Source organism: Aquarana catesbeiana, linkage group LG04, assembly GCF_042186555.1.
Source record: "Aquarana catesbeiana isolate 2022-GZ linkage group LG04, ASM4218655v1, whole genome shotgun sequence".
Lineage (NCBI taxonomy): Eukaryota > Metazoa > Chordata > Amphibia > Anura > Ranidae > Aquarana > Aquarana catesbeiana.
Genome location: NC_133327.1, coordinates 677,200,873 through 677,220,648, shown reverse-complemented (window position 1 = coordinate 677,220,648; position 19,776 = coordinate 677,200,873). Strand labels below are relative to the sequence as shown.

At 49.6% G+C, this 19,776-nt stretch overlaps 1 protein-coding gene across 2 annotated transcripts in view; it reads right to left on the bottom strand.

The window, feature by feature from the left end:
- The window catches only part of TJAP1 (tight junction associated protein 1), a 63,016-nt gene that overhangs the window by 25,540 nt on the left and 17,700 nt on the right, over positions 1-19,776 (bottom strand). For both annotated transcript variants that reach the window (XM_073628677.1, XM_073628676.1), the window contains exons 3-6: positions 14,667-14,783; positions 12,705-12,756; positions 12,039-12,177; positions 3,540-3,568 (exon numbers count right to left, since the gene is read on the bottom strand). In XM_073628677.1, coding sequence (XP_073484778.1) covers positions 3,540-3,568; positions 12,039-12,155 — 146 coding nt within the window. In that variant the 5' untranslated portion in view covers positions 12,156-12,177; positions 12,705-12,756; positions 14,667-14,783. The remainder of the gene's footprint in view (positions 1-3,539; positions 3,569-12,038; positions 12,178-12,704; positions 12,757-14,666; positions 14,784-19,776) is intronic.

Sequence of the window (19,776 nt, the reverse complement as noted above, 5' to 3'; positions counted from 1 at the left end):
CACCGATTACTCACCGCCATGTGCTATCACCGTAGACACACCGATCACTCACCGCCATGTGCTATCACCGCAGACACACCGATCACTCACCGCCATGTGCTATCACCGCAGACACACCGATCACTCACCGCAATGCAATATTACCAATTTGACATCACCATGTGAGATTACCATAGACACACCGATCACACACCACCATTTGGGAAATCCGCAGACACACTGCCTGGTGACTGTGACAATAAACTCAGAGGATGCCGGATAGAACCCACAGATTTCAGTGATTGGGGGACACCGGGCCCAACATCTGCATTCAACCAATACAAAAACAAAAGAACATTTATGTATGTTTCTCAGTGGTCACCAAATGACCCGTCCTCTGGGGGTAGTACTGATTGCAGGCGGCTATGCACTGCTGGTTTACAGTTAATGGGGTTGATTTACTAAAGCCAAATAGTCTGTCCACTTTACAAGTGCAGTTGAACTCTGCAGGGGCATTTGCCCCAGAGCTTAGTAAATGAGGGAAAGACCTACTGACTTCCAATTATGTGCAAGCAAAAATGCTTTTTTTTTTTTTTTTTTTCCTTGCACGTGATTGGGTATTCTTTACAATGTGAAGCTTTACCTCATTTACTAAGCTCTGGAGTAACCACAAGTGCAGTTTTACTCTGCAAGAGCAAAGTGCACAGTCTATTTATCTTTAGTAAATCAACCTCATTACCTTTCATGGAGCCCCATGCAAGTCTTCGAGGATAATGATGAATGCAATCTATATAGCAGAATGTGCGGGGGAACAATGACACAATGACAGAGTCTCATCTGGTGGTAACTGGAGAGCGAGTGTAACTTTACACCAAGACACAGCGCTAGTGTTCCACACTAAATCATTCATGTGCGGCTGTCAGGGACACGCTCTGCTGGGTACACAGATCAGGAGTTATGGCTTCTCTAGCTGTGCATTTCTACAAGGACAGCGACTCAATTGAAGCCAGAGGACCAGCAAAACGGACAGATAACATTTTTCCAAAGCAGTCATTGGCATTGTCAGATTTCATAAACCCAAATGCAAATCCCAACCACTGGAGTTTGCGTGTTCTCCCTGCGCGGGTTTCCTCCGGGTACTCCAGTTTCCTCCCACACTCTAAAGACATGCTGGTAGGTTAACTGGCTCCTGTCCAAACTAGTATGTGCATGTATGATTATGGAGTTAAGGACCTTAGTTACATAGTTAGTCTGGTTGAAAAAAGACAAGTCCATCTAGTTCAACCAATAAAAGACCTTAGATTGTAAGCTCCTTGAGGGCAGGGACTGATGTGACTGTACAATTTTATATAAATTTATATACACACACACACACACGCATATACATACATATACACTATATTGTAAAAAGTATTGGGACTCCTGCCTTTACACGCACATGAACTTTAATGGTATCCCAGTCTTAGTCCGTAGGGTTCAATATGGAGTTGGCCCACCCTTTGCAGCTATAACAGCTTCAACTCTTCTGGGAAGGCTGTACACAAGGTTTAGGAGTGTGTCTATGGGAACGTTTGACCATTTTTTCAAGAAGTGCATTTGTGAGGTCAGGCACTGATGTCGGATGAGAAGGCCTGGCTCGCAGTCTCCGCTCTACTTCATCCCAAAGGTGTTCTATCGGGTTGAGGTCAGGACTCTGTGCAGGCCAGTCAAGTTCCTCCACCCCAAACTTGCTCATCCATGTCTTTATGGACCTTGCTTTGTGCACTGGTGCGCAGTCATGTTGGAACAGGAAGGGGCCATCCCCAAACTGTTCCCACAAAGTTGGGAGCATGAAATTGTCCAAAATGTCTTGGTGTGCTGACGCCTTAAGTTTCCTTCACTGGAACTAAAGGGGCCAAGCCCAACCCCTGAAAAACAACCCACACCATAATCCCCCCTCTGCCAAATGATTTGGACCAGTGCACAAAGGTCCATAAAGACATAGATGAGCGAGTTTGGGGTGGAGGAGCTTGACTGGCCTGTACAGAGTCCTGACCTCAACCCGATAGAACACCTTTGGGATGAATTAGAGTGGAGACTGCGAGCCAGACCTTCCCGTCCAACATCAGTGCCTGACCTCACAAATGCCCTTCTGGTAGAATGGTCAAACATTCCCATAGACACACTCCTAAACCTTGAGGACGGCCTTCCCAGAAGAGTTGAAGCTGTTATAGCTGCAAAGGGCGGAGCCAACTCAATATTGAACCCTACAGACTAAGACTGGGATGTCATTAAAGTTCATGTGTGTGTAAACGTATACTTTTGGTAATATAGTGTATATGTAAAGTGTTGCATAAATCGTTGGCACTTTGCAAGTACCTGTAATAATAAATCAAATTCATGTGAGAGCGGCCTGGAAGGACGGACATAGTGGGAACAACACACCGAATGTTTATGACTGATTCAGTGTGGACATTATGGTAAAAATGTTTAATAAGATCACAGGATAATGCCACCCCAAGAATCATTCCCTCAATCTGGATTATAACCAGCAATGGGGTCACCTGGATATTTGACTAAGGATTGGTTGCTCTGGGTTATGGCAGTTTTCTTGACTGAATGAGGTCACAGTGTGCATTCTGCAGACAGGGGTTATCACAGCAATGCTGCCTCATCTAATCCCTCCAACAGAGTGACCAGCTTCATCATTGATTGCTCTTCCCCCCTGGAGCACCTTACTATGGAGACCAGTTAACCCCCTCTCTTGTTTCTCTCTATGGAGTCCCCCCCCACCCTCCCGTGGCCTAGATTTATTCTCTGCAGATTGCATTGGGAGTCATGTGACCCCCTCCATTCAGAATATAGAAGAGGGATGAGCTGACACTTCATTGTGAATAGCAGGACGTAATATGGCTTCGGGTGGGGGTGACAGCGCTGGGATTCCTCCTGATGGGAGCAGACGCCACCACAGGGGCCATTTACAATACATTTCACCATTTCTAAGTCCGCTGCTGCAATAACTGTGTAAAGACTTGAAATACTCCAAAGACATGCTGGTAGGCTATTGGCTCCTGTCTAAATTTGTCCCCAGTATGTATGAATGTGAGTTAGGGACCTTAGATTGTAAGCTCCTTGAGGGCAGGGACTGATGTGAATGTACAAAATATGTGTAAAGCTCTGCATAAACTGACAGCGCTACATAAGTACCTCAAATATATATATATCTCTATGGCGGTCAAATCTGCTTATTATACAGGCAGGCTCTGCTTCCTGCGATTGTGTCTCTATCATTTCGGCCAGACTAAATGAAAACAATATCATCTGTGGGTGGTTTATCCTGTTACAGATTTTATTTTGGCGCTTGTTTAGTGAGGATCCAGCCTGCTTACTGGAAAGGTACTGCAATGTCCAGTCTGCTGGGAAGGTGTAACAAGACAGAAAGTAGTAACCCTTAGCAAACAACCTACAATCCTCTGACAAGGTGCATCTGGGTAGTTTCTGTGTGAAAGATCAGATAATAAATAGGTCCCTTTGTATAAAGGCCTGAATGATGTAGAATCAGTGAGAGCATGAAAACCTACCCGATTCTGTCTCCTTCTGTTGACGGCTCCTGAAATAAGAATGGGAGAGGGTCATTAACTGCCATCATTTTACCTCTTCATCATCTCTAGGTCCTGTGTACCTCTCCCCACCACAGTCCCATCACTGGCCCAATGTTCCCCTCCCCACCACAGTCCCATCACTGGCCCAATGTACCCCTCCCCACCACAGTCCCATCACTGGCCCAATGTTCCCCTCCCCACCACAGTTCCATCACTGGCCCAATGTTCCCCTCCCCACCACAGTCCCATCACTGGCCCAATGTTCCCCTCCCCACCACAGTCCCATCACTGGCCCAATGTTCCCCTCCCCACCACAGTCCCATCACTGGCCCAATGTACCCCTCCCCACTACAGTCCCATCACTGGCCCAATGTACCTCTCCCCACCACAGTCCCATCACTGGCCCAATGTACCTCTCCCCACCACAGTCCCATCACTGGCCCAATGTTCCCCTCCCCACCACAGTCCCATCACTGGCCCAATGTTCCCCTCCCCACCACAGTACCATCACTGGCCCAATGTACCCCTCCCCACTACAGTCCCATCACTGGCCCAATGTACCTCTCCCCACCACAGTCCCATCACTGGCCCAATGTACCTCTCCCCACCACAGTCCCATCACTGGCCCAATGTTCCCCTCCCCACCACAGTCCGACCACTGGCCCAAAGTACCCCTCCCCACCACAGTTCCATCACTGGCCCAATGTAACCTTCCCTGCTACAGTACTGTCATTGGCCTCACATTTCCCTCCCCACCACAGTCCTATCACTGGCCCAATGTACCCCTACCCACAATAGTCCTATCACTGACCCCCCATCCCCCTCCCCACAATAGTTCCACCACTGGCCCAATGTACCTCATTTGGCTAAAGTCCGGTCATTGGCCCCACCACAGTCCTAACACTGGCCCCACATTCCCCTCCCCACAATAGTCCCAACACTGGCCCAATGTACCCATCCCCACAATAGTCCCATCACTGGCCCAATGTAGTCATCCCCACAATAGTCCCATCACTGGCCCAATGTACCCCTCCCCACAACAGTCCTATCACTGGTTATACATTTCCCTACCCACAATAGTCCCATCACTGGCCCAATGTACCCCTCCCCACAACAGTCCGGTCATTGGCCCAATGTACCCCTCCCGGCTACAGTCCTGTCATTGGCCACACATTCCCTTCCTCGACATAGCCCCGTCACTGGCCCAACGAACCCATCCTCACAACAGTCCCATCACTGGCCCAATGTACCCCTCCCGGCTACAGTCCTGTCATTGGCCACACATTCCCCTCCCCACCATAGTCCCATCACTAGCCCAATGTACCCCTTCCCACAACAGTCCTGTCACTAGCTCCACATTCCCCTCCCCACCACAGTCCCATCACTGATCCCATGTGCAACTCTCTACCACAATCTCGTTACTGATCCAACCTATCCCTTCTCACCACAGTCCACATGTAACTCTCTCTCCCCCCCGCCCCCCCACACACAGTTCCACCACTGGTTCTACGTACCACTCCTCACAACCGGCCCCACATGCCCATTCTTTGCCACAGTCCTGTCACTGGCCCCATGTACCCCTTACCACCACAGTCCCATCAAAGGCCCCGTGTACATTGCACTACATTATACAATTACTGGTTTATATAACTTGGTCACTTGGCACATATCAAGCTTCACCGCAGAAGCAAACTATCCGTAGCCTTTAAAATGTTACAGTATCTGCAGAGATCTACGATATTTATATATAATATCTGTATTTCCATTTCAGATCGACATTTGTGGTGCAGCTATGAAAGTACCCCCCCAAACAAGCTTTATAAATTCTGGAGTTTGACCAGATGTAGAGAAGAGAAGACTGCAGATAAAACAAATACAACTTATGTAGGAGGATTTCTTTCACCTCTGTCTATCACCTGAGGCCAGTCACTTCACTGGTTACTTTTGAACAAAACTAGTCGGGAGGAGCTGCAGCAGTGACTTTTTTTTTTTACACCGGCTGGAGTGTCTGCATGTGATTGATTTATATGCGATTTGTCTCCTGCCTTCTTGTAAGTAGTTTTAACCTTAAAAAACCTGGAGTTTTAATTACTACACTACGAGTTCCTCCTTTGTCTCTTCCTTTGGCTGAGCCCACTGTTGAACATCCTGGTCGTATGGTAACCTGGCATCCCGGAATCTTGGCCCCCGATATCCATCCATCCCATGGGGATACTGGGATAAAGTGCGGCCAGACCCCCATCTTGGGGTCAAAGTAGCTGGTAAGCGGCTTGAGAACTGGGTGTGAAGATTTTGCTATCCACATTGAAATATGGATTGTTGTTGATAAACAAGTTTAAAGGAACTTTTTGCGCAAGAGCATTTCTCTTCTTTTTTTTTCTGATGGACTTTACTGGATTATTTATGAATGTTTAACACATTCTTGTTTACAGTTTTTGATATATACAGTATCTCACAAAAGTGTGTACACCCCTCACATTTTTGTAAATATTTTATTCTATCTTTTCATGTGACAACACTGAAGAAATGACACTTTGCTACAATGTAAAGTAGTGAGTGTACAGCTTGTATAACAGTGTAAATTTGCTGTCCCCTCAAAATAACTCAACACACAGCCATTAATGTCTAAACCGCTGGCAACAAAAGTGAGTACACCCCTAAGTGAAAATGTCCAAATTGGGCCCAATTAGCCATTTTCCCTCCCCGGTGTCATGTGACTCGTTAGTGTTACAAGGTCTCAGGTGTGAATGGGGAGCAGGTGTGTTAAATTTGGTGTTATCGCTTTCACTCTCTTATACTGGTCACTGGAAGTTCAACATGGCACCTCATGGCAAAGAACTTTCTGAGGATCTGAAAAAAAAGAATTGTTGCTCTACATAAAGATGGCCTAGGCTATAAGAAGATTGCCAAGACCCTGAAACTGAACTGCAGCACGGTGGCCAAGACCATACAGCGGTTTAACAGGACAGATTCCACTCAGAACAGGCCTCGCCATGGTCCACCAAAGAAGATGTGTGCACGTGCTCAGCGTCATATCCAGAGGTTGTCTTAAAGTTATTTGGTTCAGATGGTGTCAAGCGTGTGTGGCGGTAACCAGGTGAGAACAAAAGACAAGTGTGTCTTGCCTACAGTCAAGCATGGTGGTGGGAGTGTCATGGTCTGGGGCTGCATGAGTGCTCCCGGCACTGGGGAGCTACAGTTCATTGAGGGAACCATGAATGCCAACATGTACTGTGACATACTGAAGCAGAGCATGATCCCCTTCCTTCGGAAGACTGGGCCGCAGGGCAGTATTCCAAGATAACGACCCCAAACACACCTCCAAAGACAATCACTGCCTTGCTAAAGAAGCTGAGGGTAAAGGTGATGGACTGGCCAAAGCATGTCTCCAGACCTAAACCCTATTGAGCATCTGTGGGACATCCTCAAACGGAAGGTGGAGGAGCGCAAGGTCTCTAACATCCACCAGCTCTGTGATGTCGTCATGGAGGAGGGGAAGAAGACTCCAGTGGCAACCTGTGAAGCTCTGGTGACCTCCATGCCCAAGAGGGTTAAGGCAGTGCTGGAAAATAATGGTGGCCACAAAAATATTGACACTTTGGGCCCAATTTGGACATTATCACTTAGGGGTGTACTTCCTTTTGTTGCCAGCGGTTTAGACATTAATGGCTGTGTGTTGAGTTATTTTGAGGGGACAGAAAATTTACACTGTTATACAAGCTGTACACTCACTACTTTACATTGTAGCAAAGTGTCATTTCTTCAGTGTTGTCACATGAAAAGATAGAATAAAAAATTTACAAAAATGTGAGGGGTGCAGTCACTTTTATGAGATACTGTATGAATATTTATTTGTCATTCATTTATGCACTTTACATTATTAGCGCAACACGTTTTTCAGTAAAATATGTGAGGGTTTACAACCATTTTTATACTCATGGCGGGATAATCCAATTACCGGGAGAATACCAGAGACATCACAATTTGGTAAACCTCAGCCACTCCAAACTGATGGGGAAATTAAAGAAAGGATGAAATGTAATTTAAGACCCCCCCGGCTGTATGAGACTCGCAGTTGGATACTGGTGGTCACCAATACCCTCCCATTTCTCTGCTTTGGTTCCTATGTGTCTGGAATATCCGTCGGTCGTGCCAAGTGTGTTTCCTAGAAATGGTGCAATTGGTGCACATTACAACAGGTCCAGTATAAAAGCTAGGGTTGTCCCAATACCACTTTTTTAGGACCGAGTACAAGTACCGATACTTTTTTTCAAGTACTCGCCAATACCGATTACCGATACTTTTTTTTAATGTCACGTGACAGTGTTTTTTTTTTTTTTTTTTTTTTTTTTTTTTAGGGGGGGGGGGGGGGGGAGTGAACGGTGTGTGTGTGTTTTTTTTTTTTCATTTACATTTATTATTTTTTACAATTTAATTTTTTTTTATTCTTTATTGCACTATGTGTGTGTTTTTTTTTTAATCAGCCCTGTTGGGGGGCTTTGGTGAGATATCAGGGGTCTTAACTGACCTCTGATATCTCCCCCTTGAGACAGAGAAAGAGACAGAGGATAGAGATTCCCCAGTCCCTTTCTCTGCAGCCTCAGCTGCACTGACAATGAATGGAGAGAAGACAGCGGCTCCTCTCCATTCATAAACTGACACATCGTAATCACAGGAGATTACAATGTTTCAGTTATGTGAATAGACAGAGTCAGCTGACTCTGTCCATTCACACAGCGGAGAGACAGCAGAACGGAGGGGACAGAGGAAGAGAGAGGGGGACAGCGGAAAGCCGGAACGGATGGGGACAGCGGAGGGGGACAGAGCAAAGAAGGAGGACAGCGGAGGGGGACAGAGGAACGGAGGGGGACAAAGCAACGGAGCAGGACAGCGGAGGGGGACAGAGGAACGGAGGGGGACAAAGCAACGGAGCAGGACAGCGGAGGGGGACAGAGGAATGGAGGGGGACTAAGGGGGATGAGGTGACAGTCAGCGGTGATCGTGTGTGGGGGAGTTACAAGCACCGATCACCGCTGTATGTTACTAAAGCAGCTGAAAGCCGCGGGGGGAGAAGCTTGTAACTCCCCCACGCGCCGATCACCGCTGACAGTCAAGGTATCGGTGGAAGCATCGGGAGCATTTGCCCGAGTACAAGTACTTGGGCAAATGCTTGGTATCGGTGCCGATACCGATACTAGTATCGGTATCGGGACAACCCTAATAAAAGCCAATAAGATGAATACAGATGGGGATTCATATATGGAATACAGATTCCTATATGGCTGTGAAGGATCAGAATAATTCTATTAGAAAACATTAAAACGCACCAAGAGTAGGTGATGAAAGTTAACACACCCAGCAGGCGTCACTAATAAAATAGCGGAGGGATGGATGCCAGGATCATCAATATGGGAAAGAGGCCAAATAGAAAGGGCCAGCGGTTCTATCAGTGTCTAAAAGGATCTGAGGGGCTCTATGGAAGTAAAACCAAAAGGTTAAAAGGTCAGGGGAGCACAGAAAAAAAATGGTAATATGGGGTCACAGAGGAGCGAGGTGGGCAAACTGAGCAGAGAACAAAGATGGAGGTTACAGCATGAAATGTGGCAGATTGCTAATGGAGGTGGAATAAAGGATACAGAGGAGAGGACAGAAGATGAAAAGTATTCATATGGGAGGTCAGAGAAGAGAGGCCAGGGTTGGAAGACAGGAAGAAGGAAGACCATGAAAGACCGGGTGTAGAAGCCAGGTATGGTGGACAGGAAAGAGGATGGAAGTAGAGACCAGAAATGGAGGACTGGAAATAGAGGATAAAAGATGGGGAGTAGAGGCCAGGGATGGAGGACAGGAAAGAGACAATGATGATAAGAACTAGAGGCCAAGGAGAGAAGACGGGAGAGAGAAAGCTGAAGACAGGGGTAGCGGTCAAGGAAGGAGGACAGGAAAGAGGATGGAAAATGGGCAGTAGCGGCCTGTGATGAAGGACAGGAAAGAGAAGACGACGATAGGAGGTAGAGGCCAGGGAGTGAAGATAGCAAAAGGGACGATGGAAGATGGGGTGGACAGAAAGGAGGATGAAGACCAAGATGGAGGACAGGAAAGAGAGGATGATTAGGAGTGGTGGCCAGGGAGAGAAGACAGGAAAGAGAAAACTAAAGATGGAGTAGAGGTCAGGCATGTAGGACCGTAAAGAGGATAGAAAATGGGGAGTAGAGGCAAGGAATGGCTGACATGAATAGGATGATGGACGATTCAGTGTGGAGGCCAGGAAAGAGGATGAAGATAGAGACGAGAGAACGAGAGAGAGAGAGAGAGAGAGAGAGAGAGAGAGAGAGAACGAGAACGAGAGAGAGAACGAGAGAGAGAACGAGAGAGAGAACGAGAGAGAGAGAGAGAGAGAGAGAGAGAGAGAGAGAGAGAGAGAGAGAGAGAGAGAGAGAGAGAGAGAGAGAGAGAGAGAGAGAGAGAGAGATGGGGGGTAGAGGCCAGGGATGGAGGACAGCAAAGAGACAATGATAAGGAGTGGAGGCAAGAGAGAGAAGACAGGAAAGAGAAAACCGAAGACAGGGGGAGAGGTCAGGGATGGGGGACAGGAAAGAGGGTGGAAAATGGGGGTAGAGGCCATTGATGGAGGACAGAAAATGGAAAATGGGGGGTAGAGGTAAGGGTTGGCGGGCAGGAAAGAAATGACTGAAGAAAGGGGGTAGAGGACAGAAAACAAAAAGTTGAAGGCAGGGCATAGAGGCCAGGGATGGAGGACAGGAAAATTGAAGACAAGGGGTAGAGGTCAGGGATGGAAGACAGGAAAGAAAAAGTTGAGCGGTATAGAGCAGTGGTCATCAACCCTGTCCTCAGGGCCCACTAACAGGCCAGGTTTTATGTACTACCTTGCGGAGCTGCAGACTAGAAAAATGTAATCACTGAGCAGCAAATTATATCAGTTGTGATGTATTTCAGTTATCTTGCAAACCTGGCCTGTTAGTGGGCCCTGAGGACAGGGTTGATGACCACTGGTATAGAAGACAGGGATGGAGGACAGGAAAGAGACAACTGACCAAAGGAGGTAGAGGCAAGGGGATGGAGGACAGAAAACAAAAAGTTGAAGGCAGGGTATAGAGGCCAGGAAAAAGGAAATTGCCAATGGGGTAGAGGTAAGGGATGGAGGATAGGGAGAAGAGGATATCAAGCATGGGGAGGATGAAGATAAAGGGCAGGGAAATGTGACACAAAATAGACTAATGATGGGAAGCAGATGAAGAAAACACATAAAACAATGTAGTGTGTGACTGTTACACATTTGATGGTTTGGCCTTTATAATGGGTGAAAGGTAAATCAACTGGTAAAATTCAGGGCAACATCCATGTTATAGGGGACACAAAGGTGACATGGAACTGACCTTGTTTCGTGTGGTATTAGGTGAAGGTGATGCACGGGGTGAGGGGCTTTTCCCCTCAGGACTCCAGTGAGAAACCGACGAGAGGGATTCTGTATCCAAGTAGCCGAGCTCTGACGAGGTCTGGGAAGGCTCCTTGTTTTGTTGGGTGGCCAATTTCCCTCTATACCCCTCTTTGGGTTCTGACTCTGTGGAAGTGTGTCCAGAAAATGACGACCCTGGATGGTCGGATTCGGCTGGCCCACACTTTGTTCTCTGCCTGGTATCGGGTGACCTTTTCTGGCCTCTTTGTTGAGCAGGAGAAATGGATCTCCGTCTCCCTGCCCTTTCTAAACTCTTCTCGGGTCCATCCTCTATCACAGCTCTGGTGCTGTTTCCAGGTGTCCTTCTTATAGAACCTGGGCTTTCATCATCAGTGCTGGCACCGACTCCTCTCCGCCTGCCAGCCTGCAGGTTTGTCGGGCTCAATACTCTAGAGGTGATCTCATCCAGGAACCTGGAAAAGCTTGCTTTGTCCTGCTGGCTCTTTCTGTCTGGTGATGGCGACCCGCCTCTCCCTGCATCCCCTTGAGATGGTGACAAAGCAAGGGGTGATCGCGGTTTCTCGGAGCGGGCCTGGCCTGGATGTAGTTTGCTGCCGATGTTAAGGGTGCCTGGGTGTTTCAGGATACTTTTTAGAGGCTGAGAGGTGGCTGACTGGCGTTTTTTTTTTTGGTGCCAGGACTTCTGCCGGCTCTTTGAAGACCAGGCTGCGCTCCAGGCTGCGGCTTTTGCCCTCATGTTTTACCTCTTCCAACGCGGCGACATTCTCTTCGCTGCGGCTCAGGAACCGTCGCAGCCCCCTGAGACGCGTAGCTCGGGTCTGTTTTCCCCGACTGCGGAGGGATTTCACCCTGCGGAGCAACGTCTGTGACCTTGACCCTCGCGTACCCCCCCAGTCGGTGTCCTTATCATTGCTGGACGCTAGAGACCAGGAGGAGGAACAGCTAAGATTACCAATATCTGAGCCTTCGGCTTCCTTTAACTCCACAGCCACGGCTCTACTGAAACAAGTTCTCTGGTAAATAGGGCCCCGAAGTGCAGTTACCTTACTTGGCTGCTCTGGCGACTCCTCCCCCCGTGCTGCAGGTGGGTCATGACGGTTCTCTCGGTGCTGTGGAGGAGCCTTTCGGTACGGCTTCTTGGAAGGGGCAATGCTGCTCATTCTGGATCCACGAGAAGCGATTCTGTGAAGGCAGAGGGTGTCAGGATGTTAAGTGCAGGGCACACAGTAAAGACATGGCACTCAGAACACGCAGTACAGGGAGCCACAGGCTGAGTATTGATCTGTCAGTGGAGGAACTCTGATCAATCAACCCGACAAACAGAACAAAGTGGGGGGAGGGGCGGTGGATACACAGTCAACTCATTCATCAAACATCACACACCCAGGATGTGACACAATACAGAAAGTTGTACACAACCACTTCTCAAACTGTGCAGGACTGTCCTGGCATGGTTTGAAAGTGCCATGCACTGTGCAGCGAGTGCACATACATAAGAGTACAGTAAGTGCCAGGGGTAAACGTATAGGAGAGACAGCACACACGGCTGTGTAAGGTATATGGGAGTTCACATAGATTTGCATTGGAGACTTGGTTCTGTTCAGTTAAAACAGCCGCTTGAAGCTCCACAAGGTAATACAGAACAAGCGGTTCGTTAGAACCAATCCGGGACCCCAGCCACCCAGTATGTGATGGCTGCTCTGACTCACCGCAAGAGCTTGACCCGGGATCAGCTGGAAGATCCTCTTCTGATCAGGACTCCTGAGAAAGGACAGACACAAGTTATATACCAGAATCAATGTGTACAGAAAGACACAACAAAAGATGCTTCCCAGAGGGCAGGGTGACTGGGGGGCAAGGGCATCAGAAAAGGGAGGCCAGAGGGTGAGGGCAGCAGGGCAGGTAGGCCAGAAGGCAAGGCAACTGAAGAAGGAAGTCAGAGGGTGGTGGAGAGGACGCGAGAAAATGAGGGCGTGGGCGCGAGGAGGGAGAGGGAGCGAGGAGGGTGAGGGAGCGCGCAAAGATGGCGAGGGAGGGCGCGAAGGAAGGGCGCGAGCGAGCGGAGGGAGGGAGCGAGCGAGGGGAGGGAGGGAGGGAGCGAGCGAGGGGAGGGAGGGAGGGAGGGAGCGAGCGAGGGGAGGGAGGGAGGGAGGGAGCGAGGGGAGGGAGGGAGGGAGGGAGCGAGGGGAGGGAGGGAGGGAGGGAGCGAGGGGAGGGAGGGAGCGAGGGGAGGGAGGGAGCGAGGGGAGGGAGGGAGCGAGGGGAGGGAGGGAGCGAGGGGAGGGAGGGAGCGAGGGGAGGGAGGGAGCGAGGGGAGGGAGGGAGGGAGCGAGGGGAGGGAGGGAGGGAGGGAGCGAGGGGAGGGAGGGAGCGAGGGGAGGGAGGGAGGGAGGGAGCGAGGGGAGGGAGGGAGGGAGCGAGGGGAGGGAGGGAGGGAGCGAGGGGAGGGAGGGAGGGAGCGAGGGGAGGGAGGGAGGGAGCGAGGGGAGGGAGGGAGGGAGCGAGGGGAGGGAGGGAGGGAGCGAGTGAGGGGAGGGAGGGAGGGAGCGAGCGAGGGGAGGGAGGGAGCGAGCGAGGGGAGGGAGCGAGGGGGGGAGGGAGGGAGCGAGCGAGGGAGCGAGCGAGGGGAGCGAGGGAGGGAGCGAGGGAGGGAGCGAGGGAGGGAGCGAGGGAGAGAGCGAGGGAGCGAGCGAGGGAGAGAGCGAGGGAGAGAGCGAGGGAGCGAGCGAGGGAGCGAGCGAGGGAGCGAGCGAGGGAGCGAGGGAGCGCGAGGGAGCGCGAGGGAGCGCGAGGGCAACCGAGCGCGGAGGGCAACCGAGCGAGGAGGGCAACCGAGCGAGGAGGGCAACCGAGCGAGGAGGGCGAGGGCAACCGAGCGAGGAGGGCGAGAGCTACAGAGCTGGGAGGCCTGGGGTGAGGGCTCCAGAGCGGAAATTCCTGAATGTCAGGGCAGTAGAGCAAGGAGACCAGAGCTGGAAGGTTAGGGGAACATTGCAAGGAGGCTGGAGAGTCAGGGAAGCAGAGCCTGGAGGCCAGAGCGTTAGTAAAGCAGAGTGAGGAGGCCAGAGAACGGGAGATAGAAGGGAACAGGGGGAATAATGAAATGAGTTGGTGAGAGAGAAGAATGAGCAAAGTGCAAGTCAGGTGACTCTAAAGGAATTTCACATGAGACTTCAAACAACAGTGAGCTGGAGCAGCCAGACGGCCCCCTCAACTGCCAGTGAGACACATTCCAACATTTACAAAGGAATACCAGAGCCGCAACACACAATCTGCACCTAGCACACAATGCACAACCTGAAAAAGGCAAAACCTGTGCGCAACACAGAATGTGCATCCAGCATGCAAACTGCAACTAGTACACATGGAAATTAGACATTGGGATAATACCTGGTAGAGGGAGGGGATATATCCGGATACTCTTGGGTACAGTGGGGTGAGAGATTGGGATAAGGCCAGGAAGAGGGAGGGGATATATCCGGATGAATTTAGGTACAGCGATGTGAGATATTGGGATAATGGCAGGATTGGGGAAGGGAGATATGGGAATAAGTAGTCCAGGTACAAGATCAGGAAAATGGCAGTAACAGGTGAATGTGAGATCATGATAACATCTAATGCAAGAGGATAGGAGATATCGACATATGTCAGCTACAGGATAGGAGGCTCACCTGATAAGGACACTCCTCTGCAGACTCGCATGCTGCCATCTCCAGAGGGATCTGCGGTCTTTGTACCGAAGCCTGGTCACACTGAAGTAATTCAAGCTGCTGGAATCCGCATTATACCTGTGAAATGTGAGCACAGACACCTGTCATGGCAAAATCAGCACCCGAGTGCCAGCCATTGTCCTATCCCCGTCCTCCCCACTTGATTTACACCTAATGTCCATTTCAACACACCATCACCATCACCTGGAGCACACCTATCTGTCCTCCACTCCACCCCATTCTCACCCGCTCCACCTGACACATGCAACCCTATCCTCATAACCACGCCGTCCTACTCTTATCTTGGTGGAGTGCACCAGAGAAAGAAAGGGCTTGCCAGTTGCCAGTGCCACACCTGCAACAGAACTCAGACTGGTATTAACTAGCACAAACAGAGGAAACTATTGCCATAAAGCACTGCCTTAAAACAACCAGCAGAGGGAGCCGTCATACTACAGCACAGCTCTACAACAACCAGCAGAGGGACCAATCACCATACAGCACTGCCCTACAACAACAGTCAGAGGGAGCGGTCACAATGCTGCACTGCCCTACAACAACCAGAGGAGGGAGCTGTCACAATGCTGCACTGCCCTACAACAACCAGAGGAGGGAGCCATCACCATGCTGCACTGCCCTACAACAACCAGAGGAGGGAGCTGTCACAATTCTGCACTGCCCTACAACAACCTGAGGAGGGAGCCGTCACCAAACAGCAGTGTTCTACAACAACCAGTAGAGGAAGGAAGGCATCACAGAACTGTTTTACAATAACCATCAGGGGAAGCTCCATCTCCTAAAACACAGCCCTACAACAGGCTGAGGAGCCACTTCCATAAATCACTGCTCTGCAACAACTGGCATAGGGAGTCATCACCATTTCAGTATTACTTCAGAACACCTGGCAGCGGGAGTTGTCACTATGCGGCACTGCTCTACAACAAATCGCCACCATCACCACCTGTAGAGGGAGTCATCACCATACAGCACTGCTCCACAACAACCAGCAGAGGGAGCCATCACCATAGAGGGCACTGCTCCACAACAACCAGCAGAGGGAGCCATCACCATAGGGCACTGCTCCACAACAACCAGCAGATGGAGACATCACCATAGAGTGCACTACTCCACAACAACCAGCAGAGGGAGCCATCACCATAGAGGGCACTGCTCCACAACAACCAGCAGATGGAGACATCACCATAGAGTGCACTGCTCCACAACAACCAGCAGAGGGAGCCATCACCATAGAGGGCACTGCTCCACAACAACCAGCAGAGGGAGCCATCACCATAGAGGGCACTGCTCCACAACAACCAGCAGAGGGAGCCATCACCATAGAGGGCACTGCTAAACAACAACCAGCAGAGGGAGCTGTCCTCATACACTGCTCCACAACAACCAGCAGAGGGAGCTGTCCTCATACACACTGCTCCACAACAACCAGCAGAGGGAGCTGTCCTCATACACACTGCTCTACAACAACCAGCAGAGGGGGCCATAACCATACGCACTGCCCTACAAAAGCCAGCAGAGAGAACCATAGCCAAAGAGCACTGACCTATAACAACCAGCAGAGGGAGCCATAACCATAGAGCACTGCTCCACAAAAGCCAGCAAAATGAACTGTCACCACAGGGAGCTGTCACGATATAGTAGCACTGCTCTACCAATAAACACTCAATGCAGTTTATTTGTGTTTTCACATTGTGAGCTGCTGCTTTTGGACATTTTTTATTGATCATATATATTTTTTTACAGTTGCTGTGTAAATCAAAATTTTTTTCAATATGTATTTCAATGTTTGTTAGTATTTGACTTAGCGCAGTTTTTTCTTCTACTACTCAATGCAGTACCAACTAAGGTAAAACAGACAAAACAGAAAAATCAGCCTCCACGTTGGCAGCACACAGAGCCCTCACCCTCAGGACGGGCGGCACACACAGAGCCCTCTCACCCTCAGGACGGGCAGCACACACAGAGCCCTCTCACCCTCAGGACGGGCAGCACACACAGAGCCCTCTCACCCTCAGGACGGGCAGCACACACAGAGCCCTCTCACCCTCAGGACGGGCAGCACACACAGAGCCCTCTCACCCTCAGGACGGGCAGTGGACGGTATATACTGTACATTGTGGTACTGAGCACTTGTAGTGGGCCCCCCCAGCACCAGGTGGTGGTAGAGATCTATTTGTGTAGAAGCGTCCTCCCCTCCTCCACCCCTCATGAGGCCCGCCTGTGGGCTCCAGGTGTAACCAGGTGAAGACACGCGTAGCGCTGCCCCTCCCTTCTCATGTCTCCTGTAAAAAAGTTTGTGCCCGGAGGCTAGAAACAGCGTGCCGCTCTGACTCGTAGCTGGAAGAATGCAGAGAGCAGTCGTACGCCAGAAAAACACACACAAGACAAAAACACTCCATTACCCTCCCACGTCCAGACAAGACCTGGCAGGGCTGGTAACCTGAGCAGCGTGAGGAATGAGAAGTGCGACCGCGCACGTGGAGGCAATGAAGCAACCTGCCCAGAACTTCCGAGCCTCTCTACACCCTTCCATAACATGGGTCGCCATCATACAAATCTTCCCGGAAAAATGCCACTCTGCCCGTACCCTCCACACTCTGCCCACAGATCAGCTTCGCTCCACCAGGAGACACATGGGCGCGTCGCCTACAAAGTGGTGTCTGGAATTAAAGTTGAACTTTACAAGCTTGCATTAATTCATTCCTGACATGTTAGCAATATACAGCAACATTCTCAGAAAAGCTCCACCTTTTACCAATAAACGCCATCCTCAACCAATCAGTGACTTTGCCTAGGCTGATATGATGTGATCAGCACCGTCCAGCCCCGGCTGACAGCACCCTTATAAACTCAATGAGAGGCTGAAAGCCGTCACAGCTGGACAGCGCACTGAGTGGTACCAACGTTTAGGGCAAGTATGAGTCCAGGGACAAATACTCAGAGAGCAGACTGCTTGCATTATGAGCATTCGCCCCTGGGTGTGGGCTGCCCTTTTTGCACTTGCCTACCGGGCACTTTCACCCTCCCTTCCTGCCCAGGCCAATCTTTAGCTTTCAGCGCTGTCGCACTTTGAATAACAATTGCGCAGTCATGCAACACTGTACCCAACTGAAATTTTTATCATTTTTCTGACACAGATAGAGCTTTCTTTTGGTGGTATTTTATCACCACTGGGTTTATTTTTTGCTAAACAAATGAAAATAAGACTGAAAATTTTGAAAAAAAAAAAATCATTTCGGCTATAAAATTTTCAAAACAAGTAATTTTTCTTCAATGATGGGCACCAAAGAGGCTGCACCCATGGGAACCAAACAGGCTGCACCCATTGGCACCAAAGAGAGGCTGCACCCATGGGAACCAAAGAGGCTGCACCCATGGGAACCAAAGAGGCTGCACCCATGGGCACCAAAGAGGCTGCACCCATGGGCACCAAAGAGGCTGCACCCATGGGCACCAAAGAGGCTGCACCCACGGGCACCAAAGAGGCTGCACCCACGGGCACCAAAGAGGCTGCACCCACGGGAACCAAAGAGGCTGCACCCACGGGAACCAAAGAGGCTGCACCCATGGGAACCAAAGAGGCTGCACCCATGGGAACCAAAGAGGCTGCACCCATGGGCACCGATGAGCACCAATGAGGCTGCACTAATGGGCACTGATCAGCAGCACTGAGGAGGCAATGATTATCAGTGCCCCAATTATCAGTGGAAATGTGCCCTTTCAGAGGAAAGACGGTTATTGACTTAAAGTGATACTAAAGTCTCTTTTTTTATTAAAAATAACAAGCATGTCTTTTGCACAGAGCAGCCCAGATCCTCCTCTTCTCAGGTCCCTGTCTGGTGCTCCTTCTCCTGTTAAGTCAAAGCAAACAGCTTGCTATGGGAGCACCCAAACCGAGCCGCAGCTCCCTGGGTCCATTCAGACATGGAGCCGTGGCCCTGACCCACCCCCTTTCTCTCCTCATTTGCTCACTGAATTTGATTGATAGCAGCGGGAGCCAATGGCGCTGTGCTGCTGTCTCGGCCAATGAGGAAGAGAGTCCCAGACAGCCGAGACTCCTGTGCAACATCGCTGGATCTAGATGGACCTCAGGTAAGTATTAGGGGGGCTGCTACACACAGAAGGCTTTTTATCTTAATGCATAGAATGCACCTTCTGCCTTTACAACCACTTTAACCACTTGACCTCCGGAAGATTTACCCCCCCCCTTCATGACTAGGACATTTTTTGCGATACAGCACTGCGTTATTTTAACTGACATTTGCGCGGTTGTGCGACGCTGTACCTAAATTAATTGATGTCTTTTTTTTCCCACAAATAAAGCTTTCTTTTGGTGGTATTTGATCACCTCTGCGGTTTTTATCCTTTGCGCTATAAACAAAAAAAAGGCCGACAATTTTGAAAACAAAAAGTGTATTTTTTACTTTCTGCTATAAAACATATCCAATAAAAAAAAAAAAAAAAAAAATCGAATTTCTTTATACATTTAGGCCAATATGTATTCTACTACATATTTTTGTTTAAAAAAAAAATCTCAATAAGCGTATATGGATTGGTTTGTGCAAAAGCTATAGCATCTACAAACTATGGGATATTTTTATTTGTCTCATTTAATAGTAATGGTGGCGATCAGTGACTTATAGCGGGACTGCGCTATTGCGGCGGACATTTGGGAACCAGTGACACGAATACAGGGATCAGTTCTAAAAATATGCACAGTCACTGTACTAATGACACTGGCTGAGAAGGGGTTAACATCAGGGGCGATCAGAGGGTGAACTGTGTGCCTAGCCAGTGTTTATGTGTACTGTGTATGTTGCTTTTACTAGGGGAAAGAGATGCTTTGCAGGAACACAAACACCACCCCTCCTGTCAGAACGTAAACTAGGCAGATCGCAGTTCTCGCTCTCTGCCCAACGATCGGTGGTCATCAAGTACCCAGAATAGCTGTGTGTGTAATGACAGTGGAAGTGAGCCACAGGCAGCACCCAAGCCCCCCACCCAGAAGTGTCAGATCACACATACAAAAATATTATATATATATATATATATA